Genomic DNA, 23,382 nt, shown 5'->3' with positions numbered 1-23,382 from the left:
GCCTTCTACCTGGGGAACTGTGCACTGGGGACAAGGAAATAATCAAACCTTTCAGGACTACTAGAAACTAGCTCTGAATTGACAGTAATTCCAGGAAACCCAAAACATCACTGTGGCCCACAGAGTAGGGGCTTAGGTCAGGTGATCAATGGAGTTTTAGCTCAGGTCCATCTCATAGTGGGCCCAGTGGGTCCAGTGGGTCTGTGTTTCCTTTTCCAATTCCAAAATGCAGAAGCCCCTCATTGGTTCCCTGACTGTGGTGTGGGAGCTATTATGGCAGGCAAGGTCAAACAGAAGCCATTAGAAATGCCTCTACCTAGGAAAATGGTGAACCCAAAGCAATTCTTAGGAGGGACTACAGAGATTAGTGCCAACATCAACGATACAATGGAGGCAGAGACAATGATTCCCACCACATCCCTATTCAGCTCTCCTAACTGGCCTGGTGCAGAAGACAGATGGACTCAGACAATAGCAGTGGGCGGTGACTCCAACTGCAGCAGCCCTAACAGATGTGGTGTGGTTGCCTGAGCAAATTAATACGTCCCCTGGTACAGCTACTGATCTGGCAAATGTTGTTGTTGTTGTTGTTGTTTTTTCTCTATAGCTGTCCATGCACTCACCAGAAGCAGTTTGATTTCAACCAGCAAGGCCAGAAATATATCTTTACTGTCCTACCTCATGGACAAACAACTCTCCAGCCCTATGGCAATTTAGTTCAGAGGGGATCTTCATTGCCCTTCATTGCCTTTCCCTTCCACAGGATATCACACTGGTCCTATTATAATGATGACATAATCCCAACAGTCTGGACCTACAGAGCAAGAAGTAGCAAGCGCTCCGACATACTGGTAAAACATTTGCATGTCAGAAGGAATGAATCCAATAAAAATCCAGGGGCCTTCTACCTCAGTGAAATTTCTAAGGGTTCTGTGATATGAGGCATGTTGAGATATCCCTTCTAAGGCAAACGGTAAGTTCGTTGTTTCATCAGATGTTGGGGGCAACGTATTCCTTATTTGGATGTGCTACTCTGGCCCATTTGCTGAGTGACCAAAACAGCTGCTAGTTTTGGGTAAGGCCCAGAAAAGAGAAGGCTCTGCAATAGGCCCAAGCAGCTTCACAAGTGGCTCTGCCCCTGGACCATATGATCCAGCACATCCGATGGTGCATAGTGTCAGTGGCAGACAGGTATGCTGTTTAGAGCCCCTGCCAGGCACTTACAGGTCAATTGTGGCACAGGCCTGTAGAATTTTGGGGCAAGGCCCTGCCATCCTCTACAGATAACTGCTCTCCTTTTGAGAATAGCTCTTGGCCTGCTACTAGGCCTCAACAGAAACTACTTTTCCATGGGACACCAAGTTACCAGGAGACCTGAGCTGTCCAGTGTGAACTGGATGTTATCTGACTCACCTGCTGACTTCTCATCCTATTAAATTGTATTTACACAGTTCTTGTAATGTTGGTCAAGATAATTTAACAGATTTACCCTCCTGCTTAAAGCCACTTAAAAAATGACTAGATTACAGTACATGGTTCTTGAGGCATTGGATTGGGGCAATGTAGGTCAGTGATTCCTGAGGCACAGAAAACAAAGGAGGTGAGCCGTCTGACTGTCCCAACTGATACCTGAAGATTTTGCAGGTTATAGAAGTGTGCCTGAGTCAAAGAGACAAAACTGAATCTGGGAAGACCAGGTGGCTACAGCTCACAGAGGAGGGACCTGCATACTGACTGGCACATGTGAAGAAGCTGCACAAGGCCGGAAGCACCATACAAAAGCACCATACTCATTCCCAACAAACCAGAGTGGAAAAGCTCACAAACCCAAAGAAAAAAAAAGATCATTTCTGGAGAAATGATAATACTACTGAAAGGAATATTGGCTATCTTATGGGTGAATCCATAGGGAAACAATGAATAGCATTTTAGATATGCTGTATTTGGGAAGACAAAAAGATATTCATATACAAATCTTAGTATACAGCTAAGATAAATTTTAGAAACCAGGAAAGAGGTAATAATTGAAAATAAATATTTTGAAATTATCTTATGTAAAATGAGTAGTGGAAGCAATAAAACTATTAAGCTCTCAGGGGAACCTGGGTGGCTCAATCGGTTAAGTGTCTGACTCTTGATTTCACTCAAGGTCATGATTGCAGGGTTATGAGACGAGTTTCAAGAAGAGCGTAGCCTGTCTTCTCTTTTCATTTTATACTGTGTCCTGGAAGATCTCATTCTCACCCATTACTTAAATAAGTATCCACCCACACGCAAATATCACCTTGCATCTAACCTCCACACTCAGATTTCCAACTGCCTAGTTTTACCTCCACCTGGATGTCTCAGGGGTATCTCAAATTCACCATGCCCCAAATCTAATTCTGCCCCTCAAAATATGGTCTTTTTCCAGTATTCCCTATCTCAGGACATGGCATCCAGTAGCCAAACCTAGAAAGCTACAAATAATCCATTACCTATTTTTCATAAATGAACCCCAGCCAATTCATGGTCAAGTCATTATGGTTTTATCCCCTGAATATCTCTGTCTGTCCTCTTCTTGCTATCTTTGGCTATTACCATCATAGCTTAACCCACCACCATCTTTGCCGGGAATACTTCAACTGCTTCCCATTTGGACTTCACATAATCTTGTCCCTCTCAAATGCATTCTCCTCAATGCAGCCAAGAAATATTTCAAATACACACGTGAGTATGTTACGTAACACATCCCAAACTTCACTTCAGTGAGTTTCCATAGTTCTTGGAATAAAGATGAAATTTTTTTGTCTTGGCTTACGTGACCTACATAATCTGGCCCTTGCCTACCTCTCCAGTTTCATCTTTACCCTTTTTCTCTTTGCTGGTCTTGAATCTTCCAAGCTTCCATCTCCAATAGGCCTTTGCATATGCTTTTCCTTCTCACTAGAAATCTCTTTTCACTCCCTATCTCTCCCCCCACACAGAATATTTCCCCTACTCATCCTTTAGCTCTTTGCTCAGTGGAACCATGTTAAATCTCTCTGTTATTAGATGTTTTAATTAGGCCATTCGCCTCTCCTTAGCACTGAACAAAATCGTAATTTTACAATAATTTGTGATTGTTTGATAGCTGTCATTTTCTCCTATCCAACTGGAAGCTTCATAAGGAGGGGATGATGTCTTTTTATTCATCACCAAGTCACTAACACATAGCACCGTACCTACCACAGTTAATACACAATCAGTATTGTGAAACCTAACGAAGATACCTCTTTTAAAATGGAGCAGAGAGGCCAGAAACGGGAGGTCTCATGTCCTATAACTCATTGTCAATTGTAAATCCCTAATAAAGAGGAGATGTGCCTTGCCTTCCCAACAAGAAGCCTTTATTTGACTACCCCAGAAAAAGGAAGGTAGGTACCTATGTACCTAGCAACAACCTAGCCAATGAAGACTTTCACAACTCAGCCAATGAAAATCCACAATACTTCAAATTCCCAGTTTACTCCCAATAAACTTTTTGCTTATAACAACCCCTCCTAACTTCCTCCTTTTCTTTATAAAAGAACATTCTTCTCCTTTGATCTCTGTACTTGTCCATCATTTTGCTATAACCGGCATGTTCCAAGTTGCAATCCCCTGCTATTCCCAAATAAACACATTTTTGCTGGCAAAAGAACTGAGTTTTATTTTTTAAGGTTAACAGTGTTCAATAAATATTTACTGAACAAATTAGCAAACACTCTCCAAAGAAATAAAAGAGAACTGGAACTAAGCAAAATAATTGGAGATGACTGTTAAGATCACTAGCAACATCTGAGAGTACAGTCTGAATATACTGATGAGGATAGAACAACTGAGCAATAGAGACAGAGATCAGACGAGAAAGCTGACAGGATCAAGGGCAGCAGCATCCACAGAAGCTGTTTTCATTAGGCCATTGTTCTCTGTATTTCCAAGACTAAACAAAGCCAAATTACAAATGTCAGAGATAGGAGATAATGAGTCAAATAAGAGAGGGCTATAGCTGAAGGAGTTTAAAAATGTCAACAAAGGGGTGAGGTAAGCAAACATATCATAAAGGAGGGATTAACTTAAGGATGACAATATAACCAGTTGAAAGTAGTATTTCAATGCAAAGATAAAGATGCTGATGGGTTTATAAACAGCTAAACCTATGCAGGGAAAGCATCTGAAAGAGAGCTGCGTTATAATCAAAAGGTAAGGAAACCATATTAAACTGCATTAATCAGCAAAATCCAGATTATGGGAAACTCCATAGGACCAACAACATGGTTCCTTTAATAAACTGCACAAGAAGAAAATGGAAGTGGAACTTACAAAAAAAAAAACTTAAAAGATCAACCAATTACAACATGTGGACTTTTTTTAAAAATAGGTTTTATTTATTTATTTGAGAGAGAGAGCATAGCGGGGTGGGGGGAGTAGAGGGAAAGGGAGAAGCAGACTTTCTGCTGAGCAGGGAGCCTAACATGGGGCTTGATCCCAGGACCCTGAGTCATGACCAGAGTCAAAGGCAGATGCTTAAACAACTAAGCTACCCAGGGGTCCCTCACAACATGTGGACTTGATTCGATTGTGGTTGAAACCAGCTATCTAAAGAAAAAGGAGACAAGAAGAAAGTCGAACGCTGGATATTTGATGATATTAAGGAAATACATTAGATATTTTAGGTGTGATAACAGTATTGTGGTTATGCTTTTGAAAAGTCTTTTTTATAGATTATTTATATGTAATATAGATTTCAGATGCCTGGTATTTGCTTCAAAATAATACATGGGGAGGTATGTGGATAGTGATGTAGAAACAAGATTGGTCATGAGTTAAAAGTTATTGGGACCAGGCACTGAGTTCATGGAGCTTCCTTCTATACAATTTGTTTTTAAGGGTGCAATTTTGTTTTCAAGAATAGGATTTTCTTCCATACACTCTATTTTAGATGACCTTGGTTATGGTTTCTTAACCTGGGTTCTTGGGTTCAATGAATTTCAGAGAATCATGAAGATTATTAAATCAGATCTAGGTAAGGATGGAGCATGAAGTGATCCACCAAGAAACAAGGATTGAGTTGAACACAAGATACGACTTGAAATATGACAGGAGATAGACCCTTCAAGTTGCTATTTTTTTAACATTTTATTTTTCATGAGAGACAGAGAGAGAGAGAGAGAAGAAGAGAAAGAGTGAGAGAGGCAAAGACATAGGCAGAGGGGGAAGCAGGCTCCATGCAGGGAGACTGATGTGGGACTTGATCCTGTGACTCCAGGGTCACGCCCTGAGCCACCCAGGCGTCCCTCAAGTTCCTATCGATTAAAGGTTTTCAAAGGTCAAACTTTAACATAAAGGATAACAAGAAAATAATTGGGGGTGGAGGAGAAAGGAGCATGTTGAATGGTCAAAGTAGTAGGTAAGAAAAAATGACTGTGCTCTTGTTTCTAAGACAGATTGGCGAGATTTGATGTCCAAGAAAAAGTCATGCAAGGTATAAGATGACCAAACTAGAACAAGGGATATTGGCTCATGAGGAAAGAAAAGAACGAGCAGCATTCGTGTTGATACTGGAGACCTAGGGGTAGGGTCATTCAAATCTTTACAACCTACTTTCTGCCACCTTGCTTGTTCCTTTTTCTTTCCCCCAACAAATCCAAAGTGACTCAGAAGTCACTGGAAGGCCCCTGAGACTAAAGGGAAAGTGTTCGGAGAAAAAGGATTAAATATTATCCCGTCTCTCTTGTAGAATCTTGGATTTAAGAAATAATATAAATGTGTCAGGGGATCCCTGGGTGGCTCAGCGGTTTAGCCCCTGCCTGTTGGCCCAGGGCAGGATCCTGGAGACCCGGGATCGAGTCCCACATCGGGCTCCCTGCATGGAGCCTGCTTCTCCCTCTGCCTGTGTCTCTGCCTCTCTCTGTCTATCATGAATAAATAAATAAAATCTTTTTTTTTTAAAGAAATAATACAAATGTGTCAACCAGCAGCTCCTTGTGTGAAGTGGGATAGAGAACGCGCTGACCCGCAGGACACAGGTCATGTTGCAGGGCAGTGACTAGAATGTCGGTCCGTGGGGACCCCTACGAATTTTCTAGGTCTCAACCTCAGCAATTCCCAAAGCGGGTACATGTAACAAAACAAAATAAAAAATGTTTTTAAAGAATAAGGCTATGGGAAGGGAGCAGGCAGGTGCATTCTGGAGGAAGGCCGCGAGTGCTTCCAGCAGGGAGGTCGGCGCAGCTGCAGCAAGGACGCAGGGGCCTCGGTGGGGACGGGAGACGGTCACGGTCGGAGAGCCTGGACACGGGCCACGGAAGGGGCGCGATGCGCGTCCGTGCTTTTCAAGGAAGCTGCGTGGGTCGGACCCCAGGCCGACCTGCTGCAGACGCGGGTCCCCGGGGCGGCTTCCGAGCTCCGGGAGCTTCGCGCCCCCCGCAGCCGCCCGGAGCAGGGAAGCGCGGAAGCGCAGTCCGCGCAGGTGGCCTGAACGTGGGGCCGCCCCCCCGCAGACCCAGCCAGCGGGTCGCTAACGGAGTTAGGGACGCCGCCTCAAGTCCCCGGGCTTCTTCCCGCCCCAGGGCGAAGGCCCGGGGAGGACGGGCACCAATCAGAACGTCGGCGGGGCAGACGCTCACCCTCGGAGCCAATAGGAGAGTTGGGGGGCGGGGCCGAGGGCGCTGGGGGGCGGGGCCGAGGGCGCCGGTTCGCTCTTCGGGTTCAAACCGCGGCTGCGGCGGTGGGCGGTGGGCGGTGGGCGGTGGCCTGCGGCCTGGGCGCGGGGCGGGCTGTGCGCCTGCGCGAGCTGCGGGCTAACGGAAGCCTGCGGAGCTGCGCTGCCGGGCGGCGGGACGCGGGACGCGGGACGCGGGACGCGGGGCGGCGAGCGGCCCTCGGCGGGGCGGGTAAGCCGGCGGAGGCCGGGGCGGGCGCACGGGGCGGGGGGCCGCGAGCATCCGAGGCCGGCGCGCCGGCCAGGTGGGCGCTCGGGGGCTTGGAGGTGCGGGGACCGGACCCTTCCCAGCCCCGGTGACGCCCTTGGTGAACTTGTGGCCGCAGCCTGGCGTGCAGCCCTCTCCCTGGGCGGCTAGGAGGCCGTGGGGAATCCAAGGGCCCTATAGTCCTACCCGCAGGAGGAAAAAACAAAAACAAAACAAAACAAAAAACACTTTTTTTTTCCTTATTATAAATACAGTCTTTTTTTTTTTTTTTAGAATTAATCCAAGAAGTACGAACCTATAGAGAACAAAAGCAAGAAAATACTAGCTATTCCATCGGCCTCAAATAACTTTTTTTATTTTTATTTTTTTGAAGATTTAATGTATTTAAATTAAACGAGAGGCAGAGACACAGGTGGAGGGAGAAGCAGGCTCCCTGCGGGCCCAGATCCCAGGACCCTGGGGTCACGACCAGAGCCCGAGGCAGATGCTCAACCACTGAGCCACCCGGGTGCCCCTGTCAGATAACCATTTAAAAAAAGCAACCCCCCATAAATAAATAAATAAATAAATTAATTAATTAATTAAAATTTAAAAAGCAGCCCACTTCATATTTGGGTTTCCTTCAGATGTATTCATTAGGAATATATATTTACATGATTTTGCCCAGAAAATATTTTTATATAATTGTATATTTCAGATATAATAAGGCATTCGCTTAAAAAAGCAGATTATGCCTTAGAATTTTGTCTGTCAAATATAGGTATACGTTATTTTTAATGACTTCATGGTATTTCTTGCAATTGTTGCCCCGTGTGATCTATTATTTAACCAATCCCCTAATGGTGGACACTTGTTTTTCCAGTTTTTTCATCATAAAAAATAGCATGATGGCTACATGTATGTATACACATTTGCATCCTTGTTCAGTTTATCTCTCCTCAGACTAATTCTTGGAAGTGGGTTATGGCTTAGAAATTGTGATACGGTTTACATTGTGATTCATAATGCTGAACTGCCCTCTAGAAAAATTGAGATCCAAAGTTTTACCCACCCACTGTAAACACAGTTAAACACGCAGTAAGAGTGTTTATCTTCCACCTTCTAATAACATATCAAATGTTATTATTTTAATAAATCTTCTAGGGATCCCTGGGTGGCGCAGCGGTTTGGCGCCTGCCTTTGGCCCAGGGCGCGATCCTGGAGACCTGGGATCGAATCCCACGTCGGGCTCCCGGTGCATGGAGCCTGCTTCTCCCTCTGCCTGTGTCTCTGCCTCTCTCTCTCTCTCTCTCTCTCTCTCTCTCTCTGTGACTATCATAAATAAATAAAAATTAAAAAAAAAGAAAAAATAAATCTTCTAATTGGCACTAGGTGCTGAAAAATCTTACCAACCTAAAAGGATATCTTAATGTTTTTATTTGTGTTATTAATGAGATTAAACATCTTTTTCTATGAGTATTATTATTTCTTTGGTAAGCCATCTGTCTTTCCCCTTTTCTGATGTACCTTTTAATAGCTTTTTAGAAGAATTTGAATTAAGTGATTTTGAACCTGTTAAAAGTGTTTCCCCCAGTTGGTTGTCTCTTTGGATTATGGTTGTCTTTTGTCAGTGTTTTGTTGTGACATTGTGGTTCTTAAAGCTGTGTGCTTACCTCCTCAGAGGTAGAGGAATCTGTTGTGACTCTACCGTAGCCCCCCTGTAACGGTTAGAAGCCAAACACCCTCAAAACCCTTTCACTTGCAACTACTAAGCCTGGGACAGTGAGTTGCTCAAAAGTTTTGGAAAGAAGGTACTATTGGGTATTTTGGTCAATACTATCAGAATCTGCAAAGTATAAGCTGCTCTAGCTTCTATGTGAAAGTTTCGCCCTAAGTAAAGGGGTTTTTATATTAAAAGGAAAGAATTTACAGTTACCTATGGGCCTTTACTTAAGTTTATATTTTATTTATAAATAACCATCTTCATACATTCTAGAAAAAGAATGGGAGTATGCTGTAATTTAAATGCAAAGAAGACAACAGGTTAATCACTGTGTAGTATAGTACATATGCTGTAAAGAAATCTCTGGGTTTTCATGTTGGAGATCCTCCTAACCCAAAGAGTCCTGTTCCATTTATTTCCCTGCTTTTATATTTTTAGTAGGTAGTTTTGTATTCCATGAATATTGAATTAAATGGTCTAGTACTTCTCACAAAACACCATTTTATTTATATATATTTATGTATAATGTTACATATATATTAAATGTTATATATTCATATATAATGTGTATAATCTCATTTAAACTTCATCACCTATTGGAATAATTTCTTAAATTTTGCCAATGAAGAAACTAGGATCTACTTTTCTTCTAATGTTTATTTAGTCCCTACCTTGAGTCAGAGACTGAAATTTATAACAAATATTACTTCAGATAACTTACGTAGTTTTGCAGAATTGCAGTTTGGGATTCATCATTGCTTCATCTATGATAATTGTCCTGAGTTTATCTATGGCAACTACCAAAAAATAGTATCACAAAATGCTTACTCTACTATATATGATAGTATAATCTAGTTAACCTTCAAAGGATTTTACTTAAGATCTAAGACTGTTATCCTGACTCCTTTGCTTCTATAGAATTGCCCAAACATGGCTTTTCAGTTAGTGTTTTTTTGTCCTGTATATCATTTCTTTAGAGTTGATTTTTTTAAAATTGTGATTTCATAAACTCTGTTCTTTTCCAGGTTTTTCTTTAACTTGAAAACTAATGCGAGTGGAGGTACACTGAAATAAGGTAAGAAGTTGAAAAAAATTGAATGCTTCGGTTTGTCCTTACATGTGAAAGTGAGGATACTATACTCAGTGATTACACTCAAAACAAAAGGATCCTTACATCAAATTTAGAGGAGAAAGTAACATTTTAAGAATATTCAGGCAGTATGAAATGTTGAAAAATCAGGTTCCAAAGATCAATGACAGGACTCAAAATCCAGATGACCAGGGGATCCCTGAGTGGCTCAGCGGGTTTGGCACCTGCCTTCAGCCCAGGGCATGGTCCTGGAGTCCTGGGATCGAGTCCCACATCAGGCTCCCTGCATAGAGCCTGCTTCTCCCTCTGCCTGTGCCTCTGCACCTCTCGCTCTCTCTCTGTGTCTCTCATGAATGGATAAATAAAATCTTTAAAAAAAAAAATACAGATGACCTGGGTTGTGCAATTGGCTATTAAGAATAAACCTTAGTTGTTTTGTACCACTGTTTTCCTATTTCTAAAATGAGGACCTTGTCCAGTTCCTACTCTGTTAGAATGTGAAAGCTATTGTGTATTTTCTTCAGTACTGCAATGTCACTTCACTTTTCTTATACTGTTTTACATCCTAAACCTGGAACTTCTTAGGTAAAGTCTTGTTTCTGTGCCACATGCTGCTAAGCTTCTATAGCACTTACACAAGATCAGTTTACTCTTTATATATTAACATTGTTTGTAATTGCTCCATATGTTGTCTTAGCTAGCAGCTTGAGGATATACACCATATTTGTATCCCAGGGGTTTGGAGCCTAAGTAGAAACAAAACTATTTGTTGATTGGTAAGTAAAACTTTGGATCTCAAACATATAGTATAATTGTTTCATAAATGTACAGAAGTATTACACTCTGTAGTGATGAAGATTGTTATTGAGGCAGAAGGTCTGAGTTCATTTGGTATTTATTATTTTAATTACTATAAAAGCTAATATCTCATTTATTTTTTTTATTTTTTTTTATAAATTTTTTTTTTAAATTTATTTATGATAGTCACACAGAGAGAGAGAGAGAGGCAGAGACACAGGCAGAGGGAGAAGCAGGCTGCATGCACCGGGAGCCCGATGTGGGATTCGATCCCGGGTCTCCAGGATCGCGCCCTGGACCAAAGGCAGGCGCCAAACCGCTGCGCCACCCAGGGATCCCTAATATCTCATTTAAAAGAACTTTGAATTCTTTTGAATAAATAGTGGTGTTACGTAATAATATTTTGAGGGTTACTTATAATCTTTGAGAACACAGCCCCACCTCATTTTCCTGTCCTTTGTGTCTCAGATGTGCTTCAGTCTGAAACCTAGGTATTACCCTGAAAGCCTCCCTACTTTTGAACCTCACCATAAAACCCTGTTGCTGCTCTTTTCTTGATTTCAAATTCATCTTCTTTCCATCCCCCTTACTACAAATCTAGTCTAAGCCGTCATCATTTAATTCCTTGGTTACTCTGACAGCCTCCTAACTGGCCCCACTGTCTTGCCCTATTCCAATCCACACCAAACCCAGAGCAATCCCAGAGCAGTATTTTTGCTACACGATCCTGGCTTCCCCTCCCTGCCCTGCCCCCAGTGGTTTCTCAAAATAAAATCTTAGGAAGGCCTTCAGGAATCTACAAACATGACCCTTGCTTCCTTTTCTAAACTAGGCTCTTGTCAGGGTCAAGCCATATTCCTTTATTTACAATTATCTGCATTCAAATGCTGCTAAATCTCTAATGCTGTATACAAACTGTATCTTCTGCCTTGGACACACTAAAATGTTATTTCTTTATCCCCTCTTTAACTAGCTCCCACTTGTTCTACAAGATTTAGCTTGGAAACCTCCTCTTTGTAAGTGCTTTCCTTAAACCACTACATCAGGAGGTTGTAAACTCCTATGTTTAAGCCTATTCTTATATGGCTCATGAATAAAGCTAAGAATGCTTTTTACATATGTAAAAGGTTGTGAAGAAAATGATGGGGGCACCTGGGTGGGCTTAGTCCTTTAAGTGTCTGCCTTCGGCCTAGATCATGATCTCAGTCTCAGAATCTTGGGATCAAGGTCCACATCAGGTCCCTGCTCAGCAGGGAGTCTGCTTCTCCTTCTCCCTCTGTCCCTCCCCCCTGCTCATGTGCTCTTTCTTAAATAAATCTTAAAAAAAAAAAAAAAAAAAAAGGAAGAGAAAGATGACTGTGCAACCGAGACCACTTGTGGCTCACAGCACTAGACTGATAAGCTTTGTAAGAGATGCTGTGCTTTTATTCAGGTAGGTCATTTTCAGGTAGTATCATGCCTTGCATAAACCAATGTACCAGATATTTAACTGACTAAATTTCTTATTTTTAATTTCTCTCTTAAAAAAATAATACACTGAGGGACGCCTGGGTGGTTCAGTGGTTGAGTGCCTGCCTTCGGCCCAGGGCGTGATCCTGGAGTCCTGGGATCCAGTCCCACATCGGGCTCCCTGCTTCTCCCTCTGCCTGTGTCTCTCTGTCTGTCTCTCATGAATAAGTAAATAAAATCTTTAAAAATAATAAACCAAGGCAAAGTTCTTTATAAGAATTCAGATGAGTAGTGAATATCTCATTTGCTTTTTAAAAAGACAGCATAACAAATTAGACACTTGCATGATCAGGCTTTAATTTGAACACAAGGCACATGTATATGTAAACAACTCTCCATTTCACAATTGCTTTTTGCTTCTTCCATCTCGTAATCCTTTTGGGGAGGAATGAGAATGTTTGAACTCTTATTTAAGCTGGAACTTCCTTTATAGGGCTTAATGGTCTTTGGGTTTTGGGGGGACTTTTGGTTTTTTGGGTTTTTTGTTTTTTTGTTTTTTTTTTTCTTTTTCAAGAACTGATCATCTGAATTTTAGGATTTCTTGAAGTACATATTATCTTATATTTCTTTTCTATACCCCTACCACTAGCTAGTTGGTTCCCTTCTAGATCCTGTTATGGTTAACTGATGCTTCTAATTTCTGTATCAACACAGACTCTCTTTGTTGGTTTCTCCAAAAGAGTATTTTCTTCCTCCATTGTATCATTACAGTCCCTTTTGGTTTTTGACCCTTCCTCATGAAATGAAAGTGGGTGCTCGATGCGTCCTCTACGTACAAAATGCTGGATCCGGGATTCTAATCCTTCGCATTTAGGACGATCCATTAGGGGTTTATATGTGCGCATTTTCACTCCTTCTACAAAGGCACTGGTCTGCTTTATGACAGAAGGCTTAACATTTCTCCATTCTGTTACTCCATCCATCTTTGGTCCTATAATATATACAATCAAATATTACTTTACTACAGTAGAATCACCTCCAAACTTTATATAAATCTACCTCCCCCATACTCTCTATAGCTTTGGTTCTAGTAAATAATTGTATCCTAGGATTTTCCTGTCATACCTGTCCCACAGGGCACTGCAACAGAGTCCAGTCCTTGTAGCATGCTATACAACATGTGAGTTTTAACAGCATGATTAGCCCATAGTTGTTGTAGATGAGTGACATTGAACTCCTGAACCTCCCGGTCATAAATCCACTTGACATTTTCAAACTTACAGTCATACAAGACTAGAGGAAATTCTACGGCCATACTAGAGAGAAAAAGAGATGAGAAACAGAGTATGAAAATACACAGCAGCCATCCAACAGTTTTTTAGGAACAAGGTCAGGGGGTAGTTGGGTTAAAAGGAGGGGAAAACTTTGTCAGTATTGGGTAACAGATAAGAAAATAAAAAACTGATCCCTAACCTTGAACAACTTTATAATTAAAAGAAGAAAAACAAAAACTATGGATCAGCTAGTTAAACTTGATCTATATCAGGCTAAATTTTAAGGGTAACAGGTCACCCAAAAGTGAGATGACTTGCCTCAACCATAATGCTATAAAATTATTTTTTACATTTTTCCAAACTTGTTAATTTTGCATGATATGAAGTAAAAACTAGATTTTACTGCTTAGGAATGAATTGTTGGTTTATCTGACCTCAGCCTGCTCTCAAAAGAAAAGTCTATTCTTCCCATCTTTCCTACCATTTCAGACACTGAAAATTAGGAAAAATTCAAAGTATGATAGTTATGACTACTCGGTAATATAAAGCAAGGAAGATTTAATAGTTTGAATGCTTACTTTTAAACTTCACCAGAACTTAACAATAATACCTCTCAACATAAATTCATGGGGAAAAAATGAATGTTATTTTATTAAGGGGCCTGGTCCAAACACCTGTTTCTTACTAATGAGACAGAACAAGTGAGACAAGAAAAAGGTAGCCCTCCTTCATGTTCATAGCATTCTACAAGTTAGAGTAAATGCTTCATGAAGACAAAATAAGTGACCTAGTTAATTAGACAATTGTTGGAGAGGAAGATATGTTAACCTTTAATTAAAGTATTTAATTAAAAACAACGTAAAGGCAACAGTCACTTTGGGGTTTTTTGGTTGTTTTTAACTTACCTGTACTGAGGTTTCTGGGGGTTTTTCTCTATGTTCAGCAGCTCATCAATAATCTCTGGCTTCTCCATTCCTTGGCCAATCAGAAAAAGGATAGCCATCATACAGCGGACTTGATGGTAAAGGAATGCCTGGCCAACCACTTCAAACTGACATAACTGGAAAGGTTCTTGCCATTGCTCTTTATCCAGGCTCTGGCCCACTAGCTCTACTTGAGCAAATAGAACTGTCCTCTGAAAATTAATCACTCCGTTGGCTACATCCATTTTACATAAGTTCCTAAAATCATGTGTGCCAACATACTTCTGAGCTGCGTAGTTCATGGTTATAATGTCTAAATCAGCACGAGGGAAAAAATAGCGGTAAGTCCGCTCTAGACAGCTGAACCTAGCACTGAAGCTAGGTTCCACAGGAGCCCAGGCCAGTACACGGATGTCTGGAGGGAGCACCCGATTGAGAATGTGGGTATAGCGAATCTCTTTAGCAACATCGTTGACTTCATTCTTTAAATTAGAATCCTCCGAAGTGCTGCCCTCCGGAAAGTGAGAACGGAGGTCAAGAGAAATCACCTGTGGAATTAAAGAAAGAAGTTTGGAGACACAATCTGAATTCTTAGCATGTGCATATATTGGTATCGCTTGCTTTGAGAAACTGTATAGTGTATAGTGGCCCTTACCTGTCCAAAGGCACTAACTCCTTTGTCTGTTCGCCCACACCGGTGGTAGTTGGAGGTCTGTCTGCTTTCTACTAGTCGAGTCTTGGTTAGAGCATCAAACAGTTTCTCTTCGATTGTATTGTTTGTGTTTTCCTGACTGGCAAAGCCCTGGTATCCCCAGCCCAGATAGGCTATCTTTAGGGCTACATGTCTTCGGCCATGAGCACTGAAATCAAATGCACGCTTAGCTTTTCTGGCTCCTAAAGAATTTTCTCTGGCGTTTGAGTCTTTGTTGTTGGCCTGTTCTTTTTTAAGTCTTTGTACCTCCTCTTCCAGTTCTTGTACTCTCTTCAGGAGTTTCTCAATTTGGAGTCTATCTGTGTCATTTTCAGCCATGATAAGACAACCAACCCCAGGAATAAAGGAATCATATAGGTCCACTCTATCTGAAAAGAGACTAAAAGGATACAACAGTTTCAATGCAGATTACTTTGGTTGATGTCAGTATCATTCCATTATGTGCAAATAGTACCTAAGATTTAATTTAATGCCTAAAAGATATATTTTGCTTCCATTCAGGGAGACAAGCATTAGCTTCATTGCTATAGGTTGCTCATTCACAAATATTCTTCTTTTCCATCCTGTCTGGCCAGTTCACAGTCAGAAAGGAAAGGAACATCAAGAAATAGCATTGTTAAAATTCAGTCAGAATTTAGGGGAAATGTCTATAGATCCCATTTTTCTCTTCTTTATTAGCTAAGATGATTTAAGGACTGATTACTGTTATTTCTTCCTTAAAGCATTTCCTTTTGACTATTACGCTTGTCCAATCTTTTGAATCATAAAATCTGTTCATATGGAATATATATGTCTGCTCCTCTGCTTTTTCAACATGTCAGATAAAATCAGTGGCTTGTTTGTCCTAACATCTAACAGTTCTGTCTTAAAGGTGGTACAGTAGAGGCTGGCCTGATTGATGAAACTTGCCAATGACTGTATTTCATATTGGAAATAGAGCCTGAAGTCCAGACTTTCCCACTCTAAGTAGTTTTGATGGCAGAAAAAAGGTAATTAAGCATCATGGTCCTTTTTTAAAGTCAAATTTATGTTCTGTACCTCTAGCAGTTAGAAGAGTCAGTCTAGAAAATTTAATTAAGATGTTGAAATTCCTGTCATATTTCAAAAACATGGGGATCGACATACCACATCCTTAGAACTGGGACAGTACTAGACAATCTGTGACTGGTGGTCACTTTAGTTCTGGATTGTCTCCAAATCTGTTCTAAGGTCATGTTACCTAATTCTTGGTAGCTTGTTTAGCTTTTGGCCTTTGAGAGTTTCTTATATCTATGATAGATTAAAAGTTTAAATTAAAAAAAAAAAACTAAAAGTACTAGAAGAAAACCTTTTTTTTAATAGTCTTGGAATGGAAAAGGCATTTCTAAGTAAGATACTGTAGAAAACAAAAAAAAAAAAAAAAAAAAAAAAAGTGACTGCCTAAAATTGAATTTGTACCAGCAAAAAAATAAAAGGTAAACAACAAACTTGGAAGAAAAATACTTATGGCAAAGGGTAATTTGCTTGCTCTATAAGTATTTTATGAATATATACATCAGCTTTAATGTAAGGATCAATAAGAAAAAGTTCAACAATCTGAGAGGTAAATGGGAAAGGAAAAGCATTTCATACAAAAAAGAGGAAAAAAAACCTTACATACATATATGAAAAGTTCATGTCTATTCAGTGGCATTTAAGTTGGGAACTGTTTACCAAGCTGACTGCAGAGAAGGTGTACTAGTATACCACTGTGGAGAGGGAATGAAGAAACAAGCTCTGAAGACACCATCAGTGCAGCTTCTTCAGGGGGCGGAGGGCATTTGACAGCAGCTATCAAATTGAGCACACACATCTTTTGACCTACTGCATTTCTAGAAATATAATATACACATATATATGCTTACACAAGTATATACAAGTATATATCTTTTAAAAACTCAAAAGATACTTGTAACATTTTTAACAAGACTGTAAGGTGAATTAAATTAGGAACATATCCATACATCAGAGTTGTGTGCGACTTTAAACAAAATGAAGTCAGTCAACATGTGCTGATACAGCTGGATCACCAGGACTAAAGTTCAGAAGAGTTGTATAATATGCTCCCTTATGGTATAAAAATACACATATGAATATGGAAAATTACTAGAGAAAGTGTAAGAAACTGCCTTTGAGAGTGAGACTTGGTAGGGGGAGGGGAGATCCTTAAAATTATGTGCAGTACAGCATAGGGCATGAAGTCAGTGGTACTGTAATAGCATCTTATGGTGATAGCAGCTACACTTGTGAACTTAGCATGACCTATAAACTTGTCAAATGTACACCTGAAACTAATATGTCGACAATCTTTTTTTTTTTTTTAAATCACCATGTACATGTACTAGTTTTTCAGTTTAAAAAGAAAAATTGTAGGGATACAGGAAATGGTGGACAGTAGATGATACCTATCCCAGATCTGGTCAGGAAACTAGTATTGGGCTCCATGCTCAGCACAGAGTCTGCTTGTCCCTTCCCCTCCTCCTTTCCACTTGTGAGCACACATATGGGCGCTCTCAAATATTTAACAAAAACTTCTTAAGCATAGGAGTGTTTATATGCCTATCACTGCTTTTGTGATGGTTTTGGATTAAGTCACTCTCACAGTTAAAAGCAAGGACTCTGAAGCCAGATTGCCTGAGTTAGACTTCCAATTCCGTGACTTACTAGCTTGTAATCTTGGGCTTGTTATTTAACCCCTTTTGCGTCATGTTACTCATCTGTTGAAAGAAGATAATAAGGATACATGAACTGATAAATGTTAAGCACATAGGACAATCCTAGATATACAAACTGCCACTCTGAGTTGGGTAATGTCCATTAAGCTTAAGCCCCATATCACATACCATATCATATAGTCACAAGTTGGTTTATTATTTTTTTAAGATTTTATTTATTTGGGAGAGAGAAAGCATAAGCAGGGAGGGGAGAGTGCAGAGACAGAGAATCTCAAGCTGACAGACTCTGCCAGACATGGGGCTCAATCTCATGATCCACTGAGATCATGACCTAAGCCAAAACCAAGAGTCAGACACTTGACTGGCTGAACCATCCAGGTGCCCTAAGTCACAAGCTTTTTTTTTTTTTTTTTTTTTTTTTTTTTTTTTTTTAAATTTTTTATTTATTTATGATAGTCACACACACAGAGAGAGGCAGAGACATAGACAGAGGGAGAAGCAGGCTCCATGCACCGGGAGCCCGACGTGGGACTCGATCCCGGATCTCCAGGATCACGCCCTGGGCCAAAGGCAGGCGCCAAACCGCTGCGCCACCCAGGGATCCCCCACAAGCTTTTTTTTAATGCCAGAACTCACCTGTCCTGTCGTAGGACTACTAAAGGTAGCAGGAACTACCAGCCATTAGAAGGTGGGAGCAAGGAGCATCTGGGTGGCTTGTTGGATAAGCAACTGCCTTTGGCTCAGGTCATGATCTCAGGGTCCTGGGATCAAGCCCCACATCAGGCTCTCTCAGCAGGGAGTCTGCTTCTCCCTCTCCCCTTCCACCCCTACTCCACTGCTTGTGCGTGCTCATGTGCATGCTCACTTGTTCGCGCTCTCTCTCAAATAAATAAAATGTTTAAAAAAAAAAAGTGAGAGCAAATAAGAGTGGAAATGAAAGCAGATGATGGATTCTCTAGAGCTGAGTTAATGTTCCTCCAAACTGCTCCCATACTACTCTGTATTATAATCTGTATTTTATTATTATAACTATTACATTTATGATTGCCTTAGCCATTCTTTCTCTGTGTAACTACAATAAAATAGTACACAAAAGGGAATGAACAATTTATGAGCTGGGAATTACCAGAAAACTGATGAGTATTTTTTTCTTGCAGAAGGTCCTACAGTGGAGGGGAAGCAATGGAGGAACTCATGGGGCCCAGTGGACAAAAATGGGCTAATATGGATCCAGAAGAACGAATGTTGGCAGCTGCTACAGCATTTACCCACATCTGTGCAGGGCAGGGTGAGGGAGATGTCAGGAGAGATGCCCGGTCTATCCAGTATGATCCCTACAGTAAAGCTTCAGTAACCCCAGGAAAGCGACTTGCTCTTCCTGTGCAACTGCAGTACCCACATGTAGAAAGTAATGCCACTTCAGTAACAGTCTCTGAGCCCTCCCAGAGACTCCGAAAGCCAGTGATGAAGAGAAAGGTGTTGCGGAAGAAGCCAGATGGGGAAGTATTAGTGACAGATGAGTCGATTATCAGTGAATCAGAGTCTGGTACAGAAAGTGATATGGATCTCTGGGACTTAAGACAAAAGCTTATGAGTCTACAGTTCCAGGAAGACATGGACTCCCCAGACGACATTCCACAGAAATTTACCCTACCAAATGAATACCAAGGAATTTCTCAAGATCAGCTCATTTGTTATCTACAAAGAGAAGGAATGGGCCCTCCAGCTTATGAACAAGACCTGATCGTTGCCAGCAGACCCAAGTCCTTTATTCTCCCAAGGCTGGACCAGTTAAGCCGAAATCGGGGCAAGGTAGACCGGGTAGCCCGATATTTTGAGTACAAAAGAGACTGGGACTCGATGAGGTTACCTGGTGAAGATCATAGAAAGGAGTTACGCTGGGGTGTCCGAGAGCAGATGCTTTCGCGACCAGAACCCCAGGCCAAACCTCAGCACATATATGTTCCAAACAATTACCTGGTGCCAACTGAGAAGAAAAGATCTGCCCTTCGTTGGGGTGTTCGTTGTGACCTTGCAAATGGAGTCATGCCCAGGAAGCTTCCTTTCCCTCTTTTTCCTTCTTAAGTATTTTTTAACCTATTTATGGGATTGTTTGAGGGTAATCTTTATCTCTGTCCTCTATTTAAATAGAAACAACTAACTTGCAAGCCCATGGAACATTATACAGTAAGGACTTCACCCACCATTGGTCTTTCCTAGGTCTATATCACATTGGTAATCAAATACCACTTCACTTCCAAATTACCACTCTCAAATCTACTAACTGCAAGAGAAATAAGGCCAGAAAGAAAAAAAACAGACCTAGTCTTTCTACTTTGTCAGATAGCACTGTTTCTGTTTTATATTGTTTTTAACCTTTGGCCAATGTGAACTGCTGTTTTTAAAGTTGCTGGGCATTAAGCTTATTCATTAAAGAATTGGGATTTTGTGGACTTGACCTTATTTTTACTTACTAATACTTCCCAAAGTTAAGATGATCTCAAAACTGGGTTATGACTTGCCTCCAGTCATTGCTCCCCATCATACTCTCACCACTTAAATAATGAGAGCCACAGGAAAGGAACAAAAAAACTGTCCTTTATGTACATAATCCTAAGGAAGAAAAGTAACAACATATCTCCATTACTAAAGGAACACAATAAATCCAGAAAATGTAAGTGCTTTTTAATAGACCCTCAATAACAGTATTATACCACATAAAGGAGTCTAACCCAAGCTGCATTTCAGAAATACTTCAGTAATTTACTGCCCTCTAATTGTCACTTCTAGACTACCACGCTTTTTTAAATAATTTGCCCCTGAGATTTTCTTAGAAATTATGCCTGTCACTTGAAGGCTATTCCCACTCAGAAAAAGAACTCCTGGGCAGCCCAGGTGGCTCAGTGGTTTAGCACCACCTTTGGGCCCAGGGCCTGATCCTGGAGACCCTGGATTGAGTCCAGCGTCGGGCTCCCTGCATGGGGCCTGCTTCTCCCTCTGCCTGTGTCTCTGCCTCTCTCTCTCTCATGAATAAAATCTTAAAAAAAAAAAAAAAATTAACTACGAACCTCTGGAACTAGATGTAAACACAAATCCCAAGATGAAACTGGCATATTTGGGTACAGACCAAAATGCTAATTCTGTTCACTTTATATTGGATCTATTCTTCTAATCCAGTGAGGGACATCTAAAATCTGGAGTTTGTCAGTTTTAGCATTTGAAGCCATTACAGTGACAGCAGAAATAGTTGGCTTATTCAAGGGAAAACAGCTATGTAATGTAGAAATGAGTAACTGTGACCATTACTATCTGCTAAAATATATTTTCTCCATAATATTTAAGCTACAACACTCATCCAGTTCCACAGTGAGGCATTTATCAGGAAAGAATCATTGACTCAAAGATAGGTGTAGGATACGCTCACTGCAAATACGTAAAAACTGCAAACTACCCAACAACAGTGAAATGATTAAATAGAATATTAGCCACTGAAAATAATGGGAAGCTAATGGAAAACTGCAAATTAAATGAAACAGGTTGTAAACTAATATGATCACAGTCGCGTGCACGTACACAACATAGCAAAAGGAAAAATCAAAACCGTAGTGGGATTAAAGGTAGTTTTTATACCTCCTCTCTTCAAAAAACAAAACAAAAAACTACTTTAAAACCATATGGCATTTTTAAATGCAAGTTAAACCAGACTTGGCTCCATCTCAAAGCCCAATAATGACCAACGCAAGAAGTTTCCAGGGATTACCGAGTTCAACCCTTATTTGACCAAAGGCTTGGTCCAAAGGGTTTCAGCAGGTAAGGTTTGCGGCAAAGAGAGGACTTGAGGCCGAGACTCGTCGGCACGGCGCTTCCTGCAGCCCAGCAGCCCCGAGCGGACCCGACCCTGGAGAGCCGGAGTGTGGCTGGGCGCCGACCCCACGCAGAGTCGGCTGCCTACCGCTGGAGTTCCAACACGTTTCCTGAAGTTCAAGGATTTAAATCTCCAACTATTAGTGACTAGTGGAGCACTAGGAAGCATTTCCATGATAAACTTTATTTTAAACCAGAGAGGAAGGAGGAGGAGGGGCCAAAGGGCCAGGCGCCGCGCACTACGATCATTGACAGCGGAATCCAAGCCCCCCAAACAATCTGAAGAGAGTCGCCACGCCTCCCTTCCCGCATACTACTGGAATCCTGACCTCTGGTAGTGTTTAGTGTTATGAGCACACCGTTCTGAGGCAGCAGAGACCTCGAGTCCAAGGGCCCGCTAAGAACCCAATTACCAAGTTCCTCCTGCTGTGCGTTTCCGCCAGGAGCTTCAAGCAGCAGCAGATACAAGAACAGGGTCCTAAGCAAGATGCCGCTCCCTCCCATCAGGGCTCCGAAGGGCAAGGCATGGGCAAGGCGGAGGGGGAAGCCCGTCCAGCTATTTGTCCAATTATCCGTTCCTCTTTGTATAACCCAGAAAATAATTCATCCCCAAATTCCCTTACTTACCTTCCCGTGGCCCACCACGCAGCTTTTCGCGAGACAGGAAGCTGTCATTTTGTGTCTTGCGCGCGCGCGCGCGGGCGCGCCCAGAGTCTCATGGGAAATGTAGTCCACCCTTGTGGGAAATGTAGTTCCAAGCGACGGAGGCGCAGTCTCGACGCCGAAATCCGCCTAACGTTTTCTAGTCTGGCCACCACTTCTCTACCTCCGACAAGGCAGACTCTGGGGCCTATGGTAACACAAGAATAAAAGATAGGATAAATTCTAGTGCAATAAAATAACGGAAAAGCGGTTTTTCAAATGTCTGCTATCCTTATATGAAAACTAACATTTAAGAACCTGGCCCGATTTTATACGTACTTAAATTAGTAGAAAGTTACCATTGAGAGATAATAAAAACAATAAATTTGCTATTAGAATCCACATGTGGAGTCTTAAGAGCAGTTTGATAACCTCAAAACAAATGAGGTGCCCGAGAGTGAGCGAACAGTGCTGGGGAGTCTCGCTTCAGCACCACGGAGAGGTCATAGCTCGGTCTCGGTTTGCGGAGTTTTGCAGAGACGCTCATCCAAATCTCACGATTCCAGTTAGAAAACGGAAAGGGATCTGGTTCTTTTGTCCAAATTCATTAGTCAGTGGTACAGGGAGTGGATGCCGGATTATGCAGGCACGGGTAGGAGGTTGGAGGTGGTGCCGCCAGGAAACCAGTTATCCCAGGATTGCTTTAGCGAAGGGCACACATCAGAATTAACATCAAAACAAGCCGGTACGCGGAAACGTCACAGGTATTGGGACAGGGGCAACAGTTAGAACCCGAACAACTTCGCATCTTTCGCATTTGAATTTGTCAGATGAAACTCACCCGTTCCGACCCTCTATATTCCTATGGAAATTCTCTGGTCTTTCTGACATCTTGTCATGTGGGAAGCAGATGTTTCGGAGGACACATGGGCAGGACTGCTTGAAGCCAGGGGCGGGGTTGGGGGGAAGTGGAGGGTTCCCCCTCACCGTCTGGAAAATTGTCTGGGTAGTGAGTGGTAGGACTCTCGCTCGAACCAATGCGAAAATTGCGGCGGCTTAGAGTGCCAAGCTGTTGCTGGCTCAGCAGAGGGTCAGGAGCAGGCGAGTGTTCCCGACAGCGGCGCCCCGCCGAGGGTTTCCAACACCTGCGGGGGACGCGGGGCCGGTGGAATGGAAACCTGCCCCTGAACGCACTCCCCTCTCCCGCCCTCCGCCTCCCGGGCCCCGCCCCCCGCCCCGGGCCCCGCCCCCGCCTCCCCGGAGCTCGTGCGCCTGCGCGCCGCGCCGCGGCAGGTCGAGGGCG

At 42.0% G+C, this 23,382-nt stretch overlaps 2 protein-coding genes across 11 annotated transcripts; one reads left to right on the top strand and one right to left on the bottom strand.

Moving 5' to 3' along the window:
- Positions 1–4,083: 4,083 nt before the first annotated feature.
- On the top strand, positions 4,084–20,031 carry HYLS1 (HYLS1 centriolar and ciliogenesis associated). Of its 9 annotated transcripts, none has more exons than XM_038535714.1 (5): positions 4,084–4,203; positions 5,448–5,575; positions 9,660–9,709; positions 15,752–15,869; positions 18,731–20,031. In XM_038535714.1, exons 4-5 carry the CDS (start codon positions 15,856–15,858, stop codon positions 19,656–19,658), a joined length of 942 nt encoding a protein of 313 aa, XP_038391642.1. In that variant the 5' UTR covers positions 4,084–4,203; positions 5,448–5,575; positions 9,660–9,709; positions 15,752–15,855; the 3' UTR covers positions 19,659–20,031. The 9 variants fall into 9 exon arrangements, with proteins under 9 accessions (XP_038391642.1, XP_038391640.1, XP_038391644.1 ...); XM_038535712.1 differs by having other exon boundaries at positions 4,117–4,203; positions 5,444–5,575; XM_038535716.1 differs by having other exon boundaries at positions 4,117–4,203; positions 5,444–5,575; positions 15,739–15,869.
- Positions 12,304–23,258, bottom strand: PUS3 (pseudouridine synthase 3). 2 transcript variants are annotated; one of them, XM_038535709.1, is made up of 6 exons: positions 22,921–23,258; positions 22,065–22,287; positions 14,824–15,259; positions 14,151–14,716; positions 13,097–13,287; positions 12,652–12,962 (listed from the first exon to the last, which is right to left on the bottom strand). In XM_038535709.1, the coding sequence occupies exons 3-6, from the start codon at positions 15,196–15,198 to the stop codon at positions 12,652–12,654; spliced, it is 1,443 nt and encodes a 480-aa protein (XP_038391637.1). In that variant the 5' UTR covers positions 15,199–15,259; positions 22,065–22,287; positions 22,921–23,258. The 2 variants fall into 2 exon arrangements, with proteins under 2 accessions (XP_038391636.1, XP_038391637.1); XM_038535708.1 differs by lacking the exons at positions 22,065–22,287; positions 22,921–23,258 and adding an exon at positions 17,563–17,615 and having other exon boundaries at positions 12,304–12,962.
- Between the last annotated feature and the right edge of the window lie 124 nt (positions 23,259–23,382).

This window comes from Canis lupus, chromosome 5, assembly GCF_011100685.1.
Source record: "Canis lupus familiaris isolate Mischka breed German Shepherd chromosome 5, alternate assembly UU_Cfam_GSD_1.0, whole genome shotgun sequence".
NCBI lineage: Eukaryota > Metazoa > Chordata > Mammalia > Carnivora > Canidae > Canis > Canis lupus.
This window is presented reverse-complemented; position numbering and strand designations above follow the sequence as displayed.